Source organism: Pipistrellus hanaki, assembly GCF_964339955.1.
Source record: "Pipistrellus hanaki genome assembly, chromosome: 8".
Taxonomy (NCBI): Eukaryota; Metazoa; Chordata; class Mammalia; order Chiroptera; family Vespertilionidae; genus Pipistrellus; species Pipistrellus hanaki.
Genome location: NC_140510.1, coordinates 62056957 through 62075866, shown reverse-complemented (window position 1 = coordinate 62075866; position 18910 = coordinate 62056957). Strand labels below are relative to the sequence as shown.

General features: G+C 39.2%; 1 protein-coding gene across 2 annotated transcripts in view; it reads left to right on the top strand.

Moving 5' to 3' along the window:
* Nucleotides 1-18910, top strand: part of COL4A3 (collagen type IV alpha 3 chain) — a 116454-nt gene that overhangs the window by 42639 nt on the left and 54905 nt on the right. For both annotated transcript variants that reach the window (XM_084892874.1, XM_084892873.1), the window contains exons 2-5: nucleotides 12834-12890; nucleotides 14782-14871; nucleotides 17790-17834; nucleotides 18388-18432. In XM_084892874.1, coding sequence (XP_084749000.1) covers nucleotides 12834-12890; nucleotides 14782-14871; nucleotides 17790-17834; nucleotides 18388-18432 — 237 coding nt within the window. The remainder of the gene's footprint in view (nucleotides 1-12833; nucleotides 12891-14781; nucleotides 14872-17789; nucleotides 17835-18387; nucleotides 18433-18910) is intronic.

Sequence of the window (18910 nt, the reverse complement as noted above, 5' to 3'; positions counted from 1 at the left end):
CATTGAACACCTGTCTCCTGGTGGTCAGTGAACGTCATAGCAACCGGTCTACCAGTCATTTGCTTGTTCGCTCATTCGGTCACTTAGACTTTTATATATATATAGATATCCTTCCCTACCCCGAGGTTATAAAGATGTACTCTGAAATTTCCTTCTAACAATTTTACAATGTTGGCTTTTTCATTTGAGTCTTTAATCTATTTGGTACTGATCCTTGGAAGGTATGAGTCAAGAAGCTTTGCATTGTTTCCTCTATGGATGACCAATAGACCAGAACCATTTACTGAACAGTGTCTCCTTCTCTTCACCCTCTCCCCCCACCCCACCCCCTTGGGATGTGCAGTGCTAACCCTGTCCTATATAAGGTTTCCATATATGGCTGGTCTATTTCTAAGTTCTCCGTAAGTCTTGAAATCTAGAATGGTACATTCCCTTCCTGGTTATTTTATATGGATCTGTTTTGGCTATTATGGCCCTACTAAACTTCCATCTATATTTTAAATGATGCTTCTCACTCTTTGTGGCTCTTGGTCATCCCCAGTACATGCTGCTCTTGTCTTACTGTTAAAAGAACATTGTCAGCTCTCACTCTGGGGCCTCAGATGTCAGGCTGTAGTGTGCGGTGAACATCCACAATTTGAAGGTTCATGGTGAAAGTAGTTGAGACGTTTCAAAATCTAAAACAACGTTGCCCTTATTTGTTTGGAGAATATAAGCTCATTTAAAGGAAAACTCAAGACCCTTGCACTAGAAAGGGTTCTCAGTTCATTCAGAATAGCCTTGCCCACTCATAAACAAACTTGTTTTGGTCAGACTTTTTGTTTTGACATTTAGAAGTTTGTAAACACCATAATTACTTCCTTTCATCCTGACCCAGCTGTCTTCCTCCAAAGTCAAGGTTGCAATGCTAGTCTCTGCCTGCTGTGCACATCAGGCTTGTTAAGGATGTCCTAAATAGCATAAACACAAATTAGAATTAAACTAAAAGAGATCTTATATGACATAAGAGTATGGAGACCCTGAGAGTGTCCTTAAACAGCCCAAGATCACACAGTCTAAAAAACAACTCAAGTCTTCTTGCTGTCTGTGCCAAGGGTTAGCAAACTTGTTCTGAAGAGTCAGACAGCAAATACTTTAGGCTTTGTGGGTCAAGAGGCTATGTCTTCAACAATTTGAACAACCTTATTTCTGGAAAAGCTGGCTGTCTTTACATCTAAAGACAGACATAAAACCATTCTTAGCTCAAGAGCCAAATAAAAAAGGCAGTGGACCAGATTTGCCCTCTGGGTATATTTCTATCCCTGCTCTAAACCACACCTAAGAGATGTAAATTCTTGTTCCTACCTTTTGTGTGATAAGAGGCTCATGACTGTAGAGTTACTACTCAATGTCACAAAGATTCTGATTGCGTTTTAGAAGCAACAACAGACATTCCTAGACAGAAACTAACTCCATGTCATACAGAGAATTTGAGAATCAATTCTGAAAAAGGCTTAAGTAAAGTGGAGTCTAGTTCATTTTATTTTTCACATAATGAGAAAAACCTATATGACTTAGGAATTTTTATGTACCAAATCACAAAATTAGGAATAGTAATTCAGGTGAAAATTTGTTATAATCTAGTACCAATAAAAAACAATGTTGGTGTCTTATAATTCCTTAAATATGCACACTGGAAAAGAACATGGTTATTAATATATATTTAACATAATACTTTTTCTCCATCTAAAAATTAAAGGGTATGTTGAGTTATTCATAGAGCATCTTTAAACTCAAGTATATTAAAGTTCTGAACATATCAAATATGCCATTAATATTTCCAATATTCTATTAGGGAATTCTCCTATGATGGGATTTTATCATGCATATCTTCTCTGATTTAGACATATGTTGTTTGTTTCTTGTACATTTTAAAGAAAATGTCATATTTTTGACAATTTAGCATCATAATCATTTCTCTATTTCTTGTTCTGAATCCAGATCACTATAGAGTGCGCCCAGAATTCTGTCTTTTTTCATTTTGTATTTCTTAAACCAGATCCTATAAAAATACTTCATGGCCCAATGCTATCTCTGGGTGTACAACTGGCTTTCCATTCTTCAAATACCTGTTCATTGTGAATTATAGGCACTGGTTGTGTAAGTAAAAAACATCTCAAAGATTTGTATGTGGAGAACTTGAGACTTACTGCGAAGTCCTTTGAACAATACCTGAAACATGGTCACAGGTATTGTTAGCCTCCTTCTCATTTATTTAGTGCCCCATATTCTGAAGAGCCTTCTTATAACTCATAGGACTTATAGTCTGGCCGTCTGTTTTAAGAACTTTCTTATCACATCCTTACCTGAGGGCTACTCCACAAAAATGAAAAGTGTACCTGAAAATATTTGTTTTCAGACTGATTCATTCTTGAATGTCTAAGGCTTATATTAGAATTTTTGTTGATTTAATTGGCTTAGAATGTAGAATTGAAATGAGACACCAACGTAAACTTAACCTAAAACAGATTTTTCTCAGCAATGAATTTTTTTTTTAATAGGTTAACAGTCTACCATTTCCTTTTATTTAAAAAAAAAAAAAATGAAAACTGATGATTTTTCCTGATTATGAAGTAACTAGAGGCCCATTGCAGGAAGATTCCTGCAAGAATAGGGCTTCCTGTAGCAGGAACGAAGCAGAGAAGCTCCCTTCTCCACTGCCTCGCTTCCCTCCCATCTCTGCTGCTTCATTTCCCTCCCGTCTCTGCTGCCTCGCTTTGCTCCCTTCTCCGCAGCTTTTCTCTCTTTTACAGCACTTGGCTTCCTTCTATGCTGTCTTCAGTCTTCGCTCTGCACCTGCATATGCAAATTAGTCTCCATCTTTGTTGGGTTAATTTGCATACACACTCTGATTGGCTGGTGGGCATAGTGGATGGATGGTCAATTTGCATTTTTCTCTTTTATTAGTGTATATGTACATGCAAAAAAGTTTGAAACAATTCAAGAAAGTAAAAAGTAAAAATCATCATACTCTCTCAGAAGTAACAATTTTTAACCATTCTATGTATATACTTCCAGGATTTCTACACATATACATATATATTTCGTTAAAAAAAAAAATGACCACATTATTTAAGCCTTTTTTCTTCACTTAATGTCATATCTTATCTTCCAGGTAATACGCCTGACTGTATTGACCTGCCATAATGTATGTAACCAATCCCTTATGAAATCTTGTTTGTGCAAGAAAAATGTGCTCATAGACTCCTGAGCACCATCTGATGCATTTTTTATTCTTGAGATAAAATATTAAAATGTGAAGGCCTAAAAGTTAAACATCATTTTGGGCATTACTGGCTCTGCTGGTTCCACCCTGCAGAATGTTTCTGCAAACAAGACCATGCTTGTTGGAGGGCTGAGGACACTCCGGGCATTGCTGTGATATTCACATTCACCATTCAACTCCACAAGGGAACTCCCAGAGTTAGTGTCTTGAAATACCTGAGCAGGAAGAAATATTAACATTGTCAAATCACTTATAGCACAGCCCACAACACTGCTGCTCTCATTAACCCTGACCACCAGTCTTATTAAAGGACTGTGACAGGTCTACATATATATATGTAATCATGTTGAATTCAAACTTTCCAGAATAGCTAACCCCCCTTTTAGGGTTTCTTAAATGCAATCGCACATTTTAAAAAGATGTTATGACAGTGTGGTGATAGTGGGGGGTGGGGATGGAGGTAGAAGAGGGAGTAGAGAGGGTAAATGGTGATGGAAAAATAAAATAAATAATAAGTTAAAAATACAATAAGAACTATAAGATTACCAAAATAAAGAAGACATGAAAAACACTAAAGTTTCTTAAATTAGGACATGGTACTGATTGCATCTCTGTCTTAAGAAACTAATTTAAATGTGCTTTTGTTGTTCTTTCTGTCCCTCCTAAACTAACTAAAGTAGGCTATCTACATGCCTGCTCTGTAGATCCAAGCTGAACAATCAAACTCTATTTAGCAACGACTAAAATATATTTTCAATATTAACAGAGAAGCAAAGCAAATATGAGGACAGTGTGCAAATATAACCATCTCAGAGAGCTCAAAAAATGCTTAAAATTTAGACCTGAATTTCAATTGTTTGCATTCTAAATTAGGGTATTTCTGTCTACTTGTATTTTTTCTTCTAAAATGCAGAATTAATAACAATTCCATTTCTCATATCCTTTTGCAATTTCACAAAACATATCACCATTGAGCAGACTCTTCTGATCTAAGAAATAGTATAGGATGAAACCTCTGTTTTCTGACGCATTATTTCTCTTTCATCTTTGCCTTTTCAAAACACTTACTGTGCTGTCCAGCTCATGCATCTGCTCTTACCTTAGTGTCATTCCCATTTATACCAATTTACTCTGCCCGCTGGTGGAGTTTTCCTCCCTCTGCTAATCCCAAGGACTCGTGAATTCACCCATGGATTTCTCGTTTGTCTACTCCTAAAAATTTGTTTACTTGGTATTAGTCACCTGCATGAGGAGAAAAATTCAGTCAATCATCAAAATGTCTAAAGTACCCAAATGTTTGTTTTTCCAGAGACATAGCTTTCATTTTCCTATTTATTTTTGTATGATGTCTCCATTGATGACAGCTGTCATTGTATGTATATGCTTATCTCTCTGTAATCTGTTTTCAGTGCCATGAAGCATTGCATTGTACTTGGCATCTGCCCAGTTTCAGTGTTAACCTTTTGCTGCTTTAATAACAACCATCTTACATCATTGCATAAATTATACCTACCACCAACTTTATGCATTTAGTACCATGTAATCTATCTTTTCATATGCTTGGCATTTTCTGAGCATCTACTCTTTATAATTGTAGTCCCAGTCCTATCTGGGAATATCCTGTCCTTTGAGGTTTAAAATGACTTGAGATTCTTTGAGTGCTGTCTCAAATCGATGGGAAATCCAAATTCTGCTGATGATTTAGGCAGATTTCCTGGGGCCTGTATTTCAGTCTCCACAGGATTCTTCCCTGCATAGACCAGAGCAGGACAGAATGCAGCTTGTTCAGTTTCCCCAGGTCCGTCCCTCCCCCCCCCCCCCAATATTTTTATTGATTTTTAGAGTGAAAGGAAGAGAGAAGTAGAGAGAAACATCCATGTGGGAGCATTACATCGATGGGCTGCCACCTGCATCCTCCCTACCAGGGATCAAGCCTGCAACCAGGGCATGTGCCCTGATGGGGCATCTAACTGGCAACCTTTTGGTGAACAGATGATTCCCAACAAACTGAGTTGCATCAGCCTGGGTCAGAATACGGCAGTTTTATGGAACAAATTTAACTAAAGATTCAGAGACAACACTAAAGACTTGCACTGTATGTGTAATCTGCTTTTTCCCATCCAGGGTGATAAATAAAGGGTATATGTTCTATCACTCTTTCTGCCTTTCCATGTATGTAGATCCCCCACCCCCAAAGGCCCGTTAAGTCATGTGACACACCTATGGGAACAGTTTCCACCTGGGAGAACTGCTCCCCTCTCCCCTGCTCCACGAACTGTCCTTTGTCTGGTACTGGAGAAAATTGCATGACAACAAATAATTACAATGCAATTAGATATGTTGTAAGATCACTTAGCACAGAACAGATGAGAAAGCAACTAACTACCTGTAGGATTAGAAAAGTGGTCTTCCAGAAAGAGGTAACCTTTGTACCACTCCAGGAAGGGCAGGACTTAGCCAAGCTGAGCAAGGAGAATGAGCAGTGGGCATTCAGGCCGAAGAAGGGCCGCATGGAAAAGCACAGGAATGTGAAAGAGCGCTCGGGGTGACCAGTGGCCTCTGAGGCGGGGTCAATAGTGGGGACCAAAATTCAGAAAGCCTCTTCCATCACACTGATGAGTTTAGATTTGACACTGCTGGCCATAGGGAATGAAGAAATGATTTTAATCAGAGAAGAGGTATAATGGGGACTTTGTAATTAACAGTTGATAATCTTAGCTATCCTCTATTTTTAAAAGTAAATTGTTTTCTTATTTCATAAATACCACAGAAGTTTTCTAGGGTAGTCTTAGTTCCTGATTAATGCTTAATATGTAAAGGAGATTCTTTTTCTTAAAAATATTTTATTGATTTTTTACAGAAAGAAGTAGAGAGGGATAGATAGTCAGAAACATTGGTGAGAGAGAAACATCGACCAGCTGCCTCCTGCACATCCTCTACTGGGGATGTGCCCACAACCAATGTACATGCTCTTGACCTGAATCGAACCTGGGACCTTTCAGTCCGCAGACCAATGCTCTATCCACTGAGCCAAACCAGTTTCCGCTAATCTCTCCTTAATCTCCTTTTCAAATGTAGATTCTAGGTCTTCAGACCTACTCGTTGGGTATGGGCTTTTGGAAAATGTAAGACCACTAGGGTCTCCAGTTAATTCATCGATACTAAACATTGAGAACCTCTATTTCTATTAGAACGCCATGGAACCAGAGGGAGATTTTTCTTAATTACAACCAGATTTGAACTGGGGACATCAAAGAAGTGTGTTAATCATAACAAGTTCAGCAAATACACCCCAAACATTTCTATCATACATTTGAAAAAAGCTAATTCAGGGTATCAGATTGCCTTCTAATTCTTTAGAGTTATATTAGTGATTTACGGACTTGTGTCCAGCCTTAATCAGCATGAATTAGCATCTACAGTCCTCCCCGTCTAGGGAGAAGATAGTTTCATAGTGGTGACCAACTCCAGCCAAGAATTGTGTCAGAGCCCAATTCAGCCATAAATATTATTCTCCTCTAAGGTGATTGCCCTGAGACAAAGCTCCCAGACTTATTGGGCCCTGGTTCTCCAATCTGAGGATTCAAAGACAACACTAAAGACTTGCACTTTAGTGTTAGTGAGAGCTAATACGCAGCATGGCTCTGCTTTTACATCTGCACAGTCTCACCCAACTGCAAGCAGCTCATCTGCCCAAGGGGAAATGAGAAGTTTGGGGTTCCACATAAAATCTGGACCAACCTCAGAATCAGTACAAGGCAGATGAACCCTAAGGCATCTTGCAGTCTTCATGACCTCTGAGTTACGACACCGGAAGAGTGCATGGCAAGTGAGAGGTCAGGCAACCTCCGGGCTTTACCTTGTTGGTCTGCAAAGAATTGTCAGTGTAAGGTTTTTCTCATCCACTGCCTGAATCTTTTCTTTAAAAATTTCCTATGTTTATTCTCACTGTATTTTTTTCTACCAGGAAGTCAACACGAAATTGGTAGTTTTCCAAATTGGAGGAAAGCATCGCTTCACATGAACTTAATTTGAGAAAATAATAAATGGTAGGACTTTAAATGTAAAAGAGGAGGAAATTTTCTGCTTTTGAGATGAACTTTCTCTTTTGTTGTTCTAAATGAACCTTATTTTTTCATTTTTTCTTGTTCATTTTTAGTGAAGTAAAGTAGACAGATAGTAAACAACAAAATTAAGTACTATAAAATACTAAAAGTAATAATAAAATACATGCACTATGAAAGACTTAGAACAAAAACAAAGTTCCTCTTTTGTAAGTTCTCCCAACTTCATCTCCTCAGAGGCAACCACTTTCAACTCCTGTAGCTGTTTCTTCCATTATTGACCTCCATATTTCTGAAAAACAAACAAACAAACAAAATAGGCTTATAAAACTATTTCCCAATTTAGTATTATTGACTGACTTGCAGTTTGATAGGTGAGGACTTCTCCATGACCCACTGCCCTCCTTTTTCCTCAAACCTTTCCAACATGCTCATATCCTAACTTTTGTTAAATCATCAGTGTGTGCTTGTGAAAATTTGTTCACAGCTCAGCCACTGCTTCGTATGTTGGTAGAGTTTCCTAGACAAACCTTTGTTTTCCCTGAAGTTTTAAATTTTCTACTGTCACACCCATCAGACTATTTTCTTACTTTCTTGGTGTCATGGGGCGTCCCCCACACCATGGCTCCAATCAGGGTCCGCTGTACCTGGTCCTCCTGAGACAGACTTCTTGAGTTAGAGTCTCTCCTGGACACCATGTCCTTCCCTTTCTTGGCCCAATTCCCCCTTTGGTGGAGTGTATCCTCCAGTAGTTTTCTATGAATGGGTGCCTGTAAGGGAATGTCTTTGTTTCATTACATATCTGAAAATGTCTGTTTCCTCAAACACTGGATCAGTTGGTGTGTAAAGACTGAGTTGAAGACCCATTTCTCTTAGAATTCTAAAGGCCTCTGCCATATCTCCCTGTGGTAATTATTATTTATTATATTACTTGACACATCCAAGGCCATGTTGATTCCAATACTTTTACATGTGACTTTTGTTGCTTACTTCTAGGATCTTTGTCTCCAGGGTTCTGGAATGTTGTAATAACATGCCCCACTTGCCTGCACTTATGAGAGGATGACATTTAGTGGGCTCTGAACATTTGACTTTTTTACTTTCAAAAATTCTTTCATTTATGATTTATTTGATAATTTTATCATTTCTTCTCTTTCTGTTGTATTTCAGAAACTCCTGTTGGTCAGACACTGGGCCTTCTGGATTGATCCCTAAACCTTCTTAATTTTTTTTTCCTGATTGTTTATCTCTTTTTCTTTTGTTTTAATTTCTGGAAAAATCTCCTGAATTTCTCTTTCATCATTTTCATCAATTTTTTAATTTTAGGTGGACTCCCATATTCTTTATTACTGCCTTAAAAATTGTCCCAAAATTTTGCGGTTGAAAGCAGCAAACATTCATTATCTCAGACATTTTCTGAGGCTCAGGGATCTGGGAGCATCTTAGCTGGGTGGTGCTGTCTCAAGAGGCTGCAGTCAAGCTGAAGGTTGGAGCAGTAGTTATCTAAGGCTTGATATGGTTGGAAGGTTAACTTGCAAGATAGCTCATTTGTAGGATTGTTATTGGGGACCTCAACTCTTCAAGACCTTAGCCTCTTCATAAGGCCTTGGTTTGACATTCAGTTAGCTTCCCCAGAACAAGTAATTCAAGAGAGAGAGTGGACATCACAATGTCTTTTTATGACTCCAGAAGTGACATAGCATCATGAATACCCTATTCTATTGGTCATACAGACCAACCCTGGTCCAGTGTGGGAGGAGACTATAAAAAGGCATGGACCCCAGGATGAGGGATTATGGGGGAGCACCTCAGAGGCTAACTACCACAGCTCTGCATTTCAACTTTGGTTGTTTCTCTTCCTCCTCTGCCTGTGCCCCCCTTTTTGGAGCTGCCTCAGTTGGGAATCATCCATGACCCCAATCCAAATACAGTTGACCCTTGAACAACATGAGTATAACTGCACAGGTCCATTTATGCGTGGATTTTTTTCAATAAATACTGTAAATATATTTTCTCTCCTTTATGTTCTTAATGACATTTTCTTTAGCTTAATTTATTGTGAGAATACCGTATGTTATACATACAACATACAAAATATGTGTTAGTTGACTTCTATGTTATCAGTAAGGCTTCTGTTTACTAGTAGCAGAAGGTCCTCGAGAGGACGTGGTACAGCTGTTATCAGTAGTTAAGTTTGGAGGGAGTCAAAAGTTATATGCAGATTTTTGATTGCATAGGAGTCAGTGCCCCTAACACTTGCATTAAAGGTCAACTGTGGTGTCAAATGCTGTCTCTTGGCTCCTGAGACAGCCAAACTCCAGATATCACAATAGGCTGCCAGACTTAGTCCAGCCTCTCAGGCATCAGCCCTCCCACTGCTCTCTGTTGCCATCGCATTTTGCTTCCCAGAAACATTTATTTTGTTTTTTAGTTTACTTATTTTCTATTTTCTCTTTTTATATCTTACCTCTTACTGAAACAGAGACTATGTGCCAAAGCAATAACAAAGTCCTGTTCCACTCAACCCGAAGCTTCTATTCGCCATCCATCTTCCAAAAATTGATTGACACTTTTTATTTGTTTTAGTCTTCTCACCTGTTTTCATTATCTTTGGGTTGATACTTTCTTTATTCTTTATTTTATTTTTTATCCATCATCTTATTCTGGTTTTCAAAAGGAGCGGACACAAATAAAGGTATTTAATCAACTCTCTTTCTGCCTAACTCTTCCATACGTAAGTGAGCCTGTTTTTTTCTGCTTATAAACATGCAAGATAATATTGCTGCTCAAGCAGTGTCCATATTTTCAGATTATGTGACACCAGAGTCTTTTCTGGAATCCAAAGAAGACTTCCATTTGAAAAGGTGGTCTTGTCTTATGGGTGATGCTCATTCAGTGCTCCAAAAATGTTAACTATCGCTATCATTTTTGTACTGATCAGGGCAAAAAAATAAACAACTAACAGCCCCACATTTGTGATTATAGATTTAAATATCACTCACTGCATTATGGAAGATGTGTAAAACTCCCTCAACATATTGCCTATTCCCAAATGTAGCAGGGATCTCTGAGTCAGCGCCAATGATCTGTATGCTTGCTGTCATCCAGAAAATCACAAATGGGCGGCTGGGTTAGATGTCTAGACTGGGGATGTCTCTCTGGAGGGCAGTTGAAAGATAGGAACTGGCAGTTGAAGAGAGATTTCTGTGATATCCAAGGATGGGGACAGTGGCTTGCGATGGGAAATAAGGGGCCACTGAAAAAGCAGCACATGGGTGGCACCCCTCTTTACTGGAGGGCGTGTTGCCAAGACTCAGGCAGACATGGGTGGAAGGGCAAAGAACAGCCCATGGACTCTGTCTGGCACAGCTGCCCGCACATGGTTGATGCTTTTCACACACAAAAACGTTTGCCTCTAGCTATTGGCTGGGCAGAGGGTCAATAAAAATACTGCAAAATCAACAGGCCTGCTCAGTAGTGTGTGAACCAGCTTTGAATGTTGCCAAGTTCCCCTTATGCTAACCCAGGCTGAACTGGGCTGGGCTGGGCTGGGCATGGGGGAGGAGAGATTGGACAGAGGGCAGCAGAATACATGTAAACAGCATGGGCTATTCTGAGAGTAAAAAGAGGAAATATCTGAAATTATTCAAAAATTATTTCCTGGCCTAATCATAAACAAAAAAAATGTATGTGCATATTTAGATCCTTTATTAGTTTTAGGAATAAAAAGATAATTTTTGCTGCCTGCCAGACACAGCTCCTACCTGCAGTCTAGTAAACATAATAAACCTCAACTCATGAGCATTTAAAAATAGCAATATTAAGTTAATAAGTTAGTAAAAGCCCACACTGTTGGTAGCCAACAGAAACAGCTATGGGGGAGGAAAGAGTTTTCCTTGACCCTCTTAGGGTCCCTGGCTGACCTGAAAATTAAAGCGACAGAGTCAGATTAACAGGAGAAAAGCACGCACATTTTATTAAATTTGTACGTGTGTGGGAGCCTTCACAGGAGAATGAAGACACCAAGAAGCGACCAGAGCAGGGAGCTTTGAGATCTTTTGGACAAAGAAACAATAAATTTGTGAAGAACTGACAAAACAGTAAAGACATTACTAGAAAGAGAAGGGTGAATTTACCAAGGTTTATTGGCAGCTCCCTATGGTGCCATCTCTGGGCTGAGTCTGTTCCAGGACACATCTTACGTACTTGTCTAAGTACTTTAACAGTGTTAACCCATTTGACCCCATTTTCAGATGCAGAAACTGAGGCATTAGAGATCACATAAAGTCAAACAGGTGACTTGGCAGAGCTGGGATTCAGGCCCAGGAAGTTTCCTGTTAGCCGCTCTGCCATATGGACCTGCAGGCAAAAATTTCATTCCTTCATGAGCACAAAAGGAATTGAGACAAAGAGAAAAGGGCAAGAGACAACTGACCAGCCTTCCTGGAATTGCCTGCTGCCTTTGTAAAAATATATTTGATTGGCACTTTTCATTTATAAGCATCATGCACCATTGGAGTCTCAAACCAATACTATATTAAGCAAACAAATTGAGTGTGTGCTCATATACTATACACATAATATTTGTTTAATTGACTAATATATTTAGTATACTCTAAGAGTACTATTAATGTTTGTAGTTAATGCATTTGTAGTTGCACCAAAATGCTTCTCAGTTTGCTTACCCTTGGTCTTAGAATGAAGACCAGCTAGCTGGCACTAGACAACCCCCTTCAGGAGGAAACGTCTGGGAAGACAATAGCTAGCTCTGCCTGTCAGAAGGAAAGGTTGCACAGTAGCATGTATGTCCCTTGGCACAGGATATTTCAACAAAACAAGAGAAAAGGGTAGCCTCCATTGACTATTTTACTCAGTGCAGGGCACTCGCTCTGCATCTTCTTTTACAGATGAGATAACTTGGAAGGATTAAGTAATTTGTTCAATTTTTGTTTTTTAATAAGAATGCTTTGATATTAGTATTAGCGAATTAGTTTGTTTTTCTCTATAAATACACATCATGAGTGTTAATCATCTTTTCTCCGTCTTGGATTTTTTCAAGAAAAGAAAACTTGAGAATCAACCTCAGAAGATGCTACCAATTAATGTACTCAAATACATACATATACATTAATTATGCTGAACTTATGACACTTACCAACATCAGACCACGTTCCACCTACAACAATGGCAATTTCATATGGTTCAACTATGTATTGTTCAAAAAAAAAAAAAAAAAAAAGACAGTTAGCTTTTTTCCATGAATAAATTTCTTAAAACTCTTAAATACCATGAGAATGATGTACATTCATCTGACAGTTCTTCCATATGCAACAGCTTCTCCCACATCTACTCTATTTCTATTGATACATTGCCACAGCATCTCATCACTTCTAATAATCAGTGTTCAACCCTCTAAGAATAGATAACTATGTTTTCTTTTCCCAGTCAATTGGGACTTACTAAGCTGTTTTTACCCAGAACCCTTTCTCTTTCCCTCTTCCTAGGGCTGTGTCTGCACGGACAAAGGCCAGTGCTTCTGCAGTGGGACCAAAGGGGAGAAGGTAAAAATAAAACCTTAATTCTGCTTCTTTGCTCTTTGGAGCTCATCCTGGAGCTCACACTCTTCTTTCACTAAGGGCAGGAAGATTAGCAGTGTGTTTCTTCCATTCCTCAAATCCAATGTTAAGTAACTGTATGTAAAAATTAACCTGAAAAAAAGGGGAGGGGTGTGAGAGGAGCTTCAGATAACTGGTGTAAATACAGGCAGTTATTTTAACTCTCTTGGCCTGTAAAGGAGAAATGGCAAGTTAGCAAAAAGGGGAGTTGATGTATACCCTATTTACAATTTTGCTAAACACGAGAGAACTGGAAATAACTTAATTCACTCTCTTTGACATAAACTAAACATTGAAACGCTACCATTTTAAGTCCTGTGGCGTTGATGCAGGCCCGCCCCCTGGTGGAAGGATCCTGTAGCAACGCTCTACTTGAGGCAAATGTTAGCAGAGGGAAGTGGCTCCATTGCAGAATTCAAGGAGGGGGGCGAGGGGTATGGAAGGGAATGCGGTGAAATCTCATTAATTCGCTCCATTAACTTGCAATCTGTGATAATTAAGACAGAGACAGAACTAAAGTTGTGTCTTTGTTCACAAAACCCTTTCGTCAGATACACTAATGATTTACTTAACAATATTGAAATGTAACTGCTTAAAAGTATTTTAAAAAATGTTTTAAGCTCTCTAGACAAAATAATTATAATTTATATGATCACTATAATAGCTATTATTATATTTATTTTAAATTATTCTAAAATTCATGTGTAGTTGATTTAGGGTTTTTCCCCAGAAGCTATTATACTCAGATTCATGATGAAAACTGTGACTCAATCTCACATTCTAGAAGCAGTATCGAATCCCTACTGTGTTCAAGATGCTATTCTAGGATGTGTGAAGGAACTTGAGTATTGAGAGGAGTGTATTTCTCATTTTATTGAGTGTATACTCTCTCTCTCTTTTAAAATATAATTTGCCAATTATGTAACTAAATTTGACTGAATTAACTGGTGGCCTTTACTGTTGAAGAGAACTCCAGGATCCACTTCCATGGAAAGATTCTTTGTTGACAGAGAACCATGTAACACATTTGGGCCTAAATTACTTACCCTCACTCATTATTAGGGGCTTTTCCATATCACCTGACTCTTTCTAAAAAAAACTATTTAGCTCACACTGATACTTATGCCACCCTTGACATCTCTCCTGAGCTAATGCCAAATTGAATTACGAATTCCTATGTAATCAAGAAAGAACTAAGACGTACGGCTTGCATGTTGTTCTTTTCAAGCTACAGGGCAGTTATGCACACTCCCAGCAGCATTCCTGCGCCTTGTACTCACTATCTCCGTCTTTCAACAAACACACTACTGACCTCAATCTTTCTAACTGGGTTTCCCCTCCTTTCTGGATTTTATTTTTCTTTCTCTCCCTGCTCAGTTAACTCTGCCATTTGGGCTAATGTTCTTACAGATCAAGGGCCAGCACTGCTAAGCCTATGGACCAGGGGTCTTCAAACTACGGCCCGCGGGCCACATGCGGCCCGCAGAGGAGTCTGATCCTGCCCGCCAGGTTTTTTGGGCAGTGAGCGCAGCCGAGGTGTTACAATAGGAATTAGTAGTTCATATAGTCCGGCCCTCCAGCTCTCTGAGGGACCGTGATCTGGCCCCCACTTTAAAAAGTTTGAGGACCCCTGCATGGACAATGCTAATAGCCGGACTTTTCAGTTACTGATCCACTCACTGCTGAGGGCTGATTTTTGTTTACATCTAAGGGGGGGGGAGAGAATATGCAAAAAATGTTATCAAGTTATAAATGGGGAAAAGCAATGGTTAAGGTTATGGATGTCATTGAAGAGTTTCTGTTCTGTGTGTTTCTCCTCTTGTTTTGATTTTAATAGGGAGAGAAAGGTCTTCCCGGACCCGCTGGTTCTCCTGGCCTGAAGGGATTCCCAGGTCCCGAAGGCTCACCTGGACCACAGGGACCCAAGGTACATCAGCCTGAAAGGTTGAGGAATACTCAGCCCACCCAACCTTCTTCATGCCTACCCTCTGGGCTCCTGAAAACATGGAGAGAATTCCACATCTTAGCTGACCATCGCAAATGATCGTTATCTTCAAATCCTCTACTCAACTTCCTCCTCCCCTATCTACATAGCTTCTGCATCTGCATCAGATCCTACTTTCTTCTCTTCTGCATGGAAAGATGAGTTCTTTTCACCTTCCATTCAGGACCAACCCACCCCCTTCCCTCACCCCCCTCCACACACACACACACACACACACACACACACAGTACCCTGCTCACTGGGATTTCAAGTATTACCTTATTCCAAGAGATATCTCCTTTGTCTTGGGATATTCCAACTTTCCTTTTGATGTCAGTCTTTCTCTCTCAGTCCTTAAACATGCCAATATTTCCCCATATTAATATAAACATCCTCTAGACCTTACAAGTACAGTGACCAAAGGCTTGTCATCCTTTCCCTGTCTTCCCTTTCTGTCAAACTTCTTTAAAAAAAAAAAAATAGCTAACCAGGCTGGCTATAATTCATCTCCATTCACTCCTCAGCAAGTGATAATTGCCTTCGGCCCCCTCTCTCCTTACAACACTCTTGCAGAGATCACCCATGACTCCAAGTCGCCAGTGCCAATGGATTCTTCTGTGTCTCTGTCTGATCTGAACCCCTCTGCTTTGTCTCAAAGATCACAGAGTGGATTGCTCTCTTCTCCTTGAAACTCAGTTTTTGTTTCTGACTCTCTTCTTGCTGCCCGCCCTTCCTGTCTTCCTTGGGTTCCTTTTTCTCAACTCTTGCCTTAAGCATCAGGGGCCCTACATTCTGACCAGAGCCTACTGCCTTTCCCACTGGTCACACATTTTTATCCTAACGTCTGTGATAAAACAAAGGGCTTTTGTTTAAATCAGTGTCCTAGAGGATTTGCTAAAGAACTCATAACTACTAGAATGCTGATGGCTCTTTCCTGCCCTGGACATTAGTCAGACATAAGCCTGGGCTCTCACACACTCCTATGATTACAACCTTGACTGCTGGCCTCCAGCAAACGATGAACTAACCAGTAAGTTATGAAAGACAATCAAAATTGACCTCCACACAGTTTTTTTTATATTTCATAAATATTGTTTAGGATATTGACATGGTCATCAGAAGCAATATTTACTGAAAATTTACTCTGTGTCAGGCACTGAACTGTGTATTCCTAACTGCACCTCATTTACACCTCACAGTGGTTCCAGAAATCAGGATGGAGATTCATAATCTAGTTCTCATTATTGTCTCCATTTTATGGATGAGGAAACCAACACTCAGAGCACTTAAGTAATTTGTCCTTGGTCACACAGCCAACAGGTGGCTGCTTTTATACAATGCCAGCATCAAACTCCTTAACCAAAGAAGCTAAAACCACACCTGTAGTTCCCAAGTAAAAATGCAAAGTTGGCCTTTTCTCCAGAAATTCCACCATTTCCTGTCTATCCCATTCATGTATGCATTGTTTCTCCATTTCTCCTTCTTGTGATCCTAATTTTGGAAAAGTCAATTGGATTCTGGACATCCTATGTCTGAATTTGGAAACATTCTATGGCCTCTCTTCCGGGTGTGACTTCACATTTTCTTCCGTTTGGCTGGTAGAATGAATTTGCCATTTCAACCCTGTACATCAGATCAATTAAATTCTAACTCATTCTTTTTCATTTTGTTCTCTATACCCTGCTTGTTTCTCTCAGCATCTCTTTAGTGATGCTACCAATAAATTAAAATGAAGGTTCTGAACACATGGTGCTCAGAGTTCAATGATGTGCAAGGATTCCGTAAAGCTAATTCAGAAGGCCATGTGCCACGTTAACATGGAGTTCATATTTTAAAGCACAGCTTATAAATGTGGTCACACAAGATCATTTGATCCAAGGCAGACAAAGATATCAAAACCTGACCAAAAGATTTTTCAAATATATAAACTTCCTACCTTACTTTTAAATATTGTGTTGCATGAGAATATTTAAAACGAGGAAATAAAACTTGCAAGTCAATCCTCTGCCTTCTGCAAACACAAGATAGCATCCTGCCGAAAAGGGGGCATGGTCACATAGCCTGGAATGTCACCTCATCCAGGAAAGGCTGACTTTGGCCTTGACTATCCAATCTTAGAAGACTCTGTCATCCCTTTCACGAAATAACAAAACAAAACAAAAAATACTGAAACTCTCAGGAATGATGAAAACAGCTTTTGGACAATGGAACTTTCCCACCTAGTGGACTAGTTAAAATAGTATCCACTTAAGGTGGTTATTCTCTAAGAAATAGGGCCTCAAAACTGTGCTCATTGTGCGCCCAAAGCAAGCTTATCTCTGATTCAGGCAGTTCTTCCTTGGCTGACTATCTGCTCATGGCAAGTTCATTTTGTGAATGAAGTATTTCTCATGCACAGAAACATTGGCTGTTGTCCTCAACCATCTTTGCAACTGCTCATTCTTATCAGACCCCAGCAGCTGTCAGCTCCAGGGCGGGTTCACCACAGAACTTGTCAGACACTGATGTGAACAGGAATCATCACTACATCTTGTTGAGAGGCAGAATCCCAATCAATAGGTCTGGGAGGAGGGGGCCCTGAGATTCTGCTTTTCTAACAAGCTCCCAGGTGACGCTAATGTTTACACCCTTACTTTGAGTTGCAAGGGTTTGAATGAAACTTTCTCTGTCTGTCCTTACTGGTAAATATTTTAGCTCCAATGAAACAAGCAAGTAAGTGAGCCATGTTCACGATGAAATAATCACAAGAGCAAAACTCTTTGGTATGTCAATAAAACTGGGACCTTTCATTTATGGGTTTTTTTGGGGGGGGGTGTAAATAATTATCTTGGTGTTTACTTTTGTTTTCCACTTGGATCTAGGGCGCTCCAGGACTTCCAGGACTCACTGGTCCCAAAGGTGTAAGGGTTAGTAGTCCAACCTGATTGCTTAATGAATTATTTTTTTTTAAAGCACTGCAGTGTAGAAGTTATACAAATGTCATGAAGGAGTACATTGTTTATGGTGCACTTCTATAGATGAAGTTCAAGAACAGGCAAATTTATAATGGTACAAGCCAAGATAGTGGTGACTGTGTGGGGTTGGTGCTAACGGATGGAAAAGGCATGAGGGAACCATCCAAAGTGATGTTTGTGTCTGGACTGGGCGTTGATAACACCAATCTGTATACACGCATGTATTGGTGTTCATGGAAGATTGGAGCACTGGACTCTAATCAATTTACACCTTTAAAGTCTACCCCCAAAACTCTTAAACAATTGTATTCATCTCTTTTTAAAATTGATATAAATATAAGATTTACAAAAGTTTGACAAACCTTTTTTTGTGTTTTAAATAGTTTTTAGCCATTCCAAATTATAGTTGCAGGAGGGGGCTATTGGAATGGTAAATAATTTTCTGTTTATAAGTTGAACATTTCAAGTGTTTTTCTTGCAACCCTTCCCTTTTCTATGCCTTCAGGGAATAACTGGATTACCAGGATTCTCAGGGCCTCCTGGACTTCCCGTAAGTAATGGGGGAAATGTGTAACTGAAAAAGTAAAAAGTCTGCTCATTTTAATACAAATGTTAAATCAGTAGCACAAGGAAATAGGTATTGATAATTTTGCTACATGATGAAAATGGCATAATAGAATAGCATAATATGTTAGTGTGGATTGGTAGGTCATACAAATCAAATTGTATTTCTTGAAAAACTAGAATAGACTAGAATAGAATAATAGAAGAATAAAGCAGAAGATTAGACTAGAATAGAAAAATAGAATAGAATAGAAAGAATAGAATAGAACAACAGTTTAATAACATACAATTATAAAATAGTTACCTCTGTGCACATTTCTCTCTTCTTTTTCCTTTCCTTTCCCCAGCTTAAAATAGCAAGTTAGGGGATTTTGTGTTATATAGAAAGGCCTTTTGTTTTATTTTCAATATCTGTACCTCCCTTGACAATTCTTTGTTTTAATTAGCCCATTTTATTTGTTATT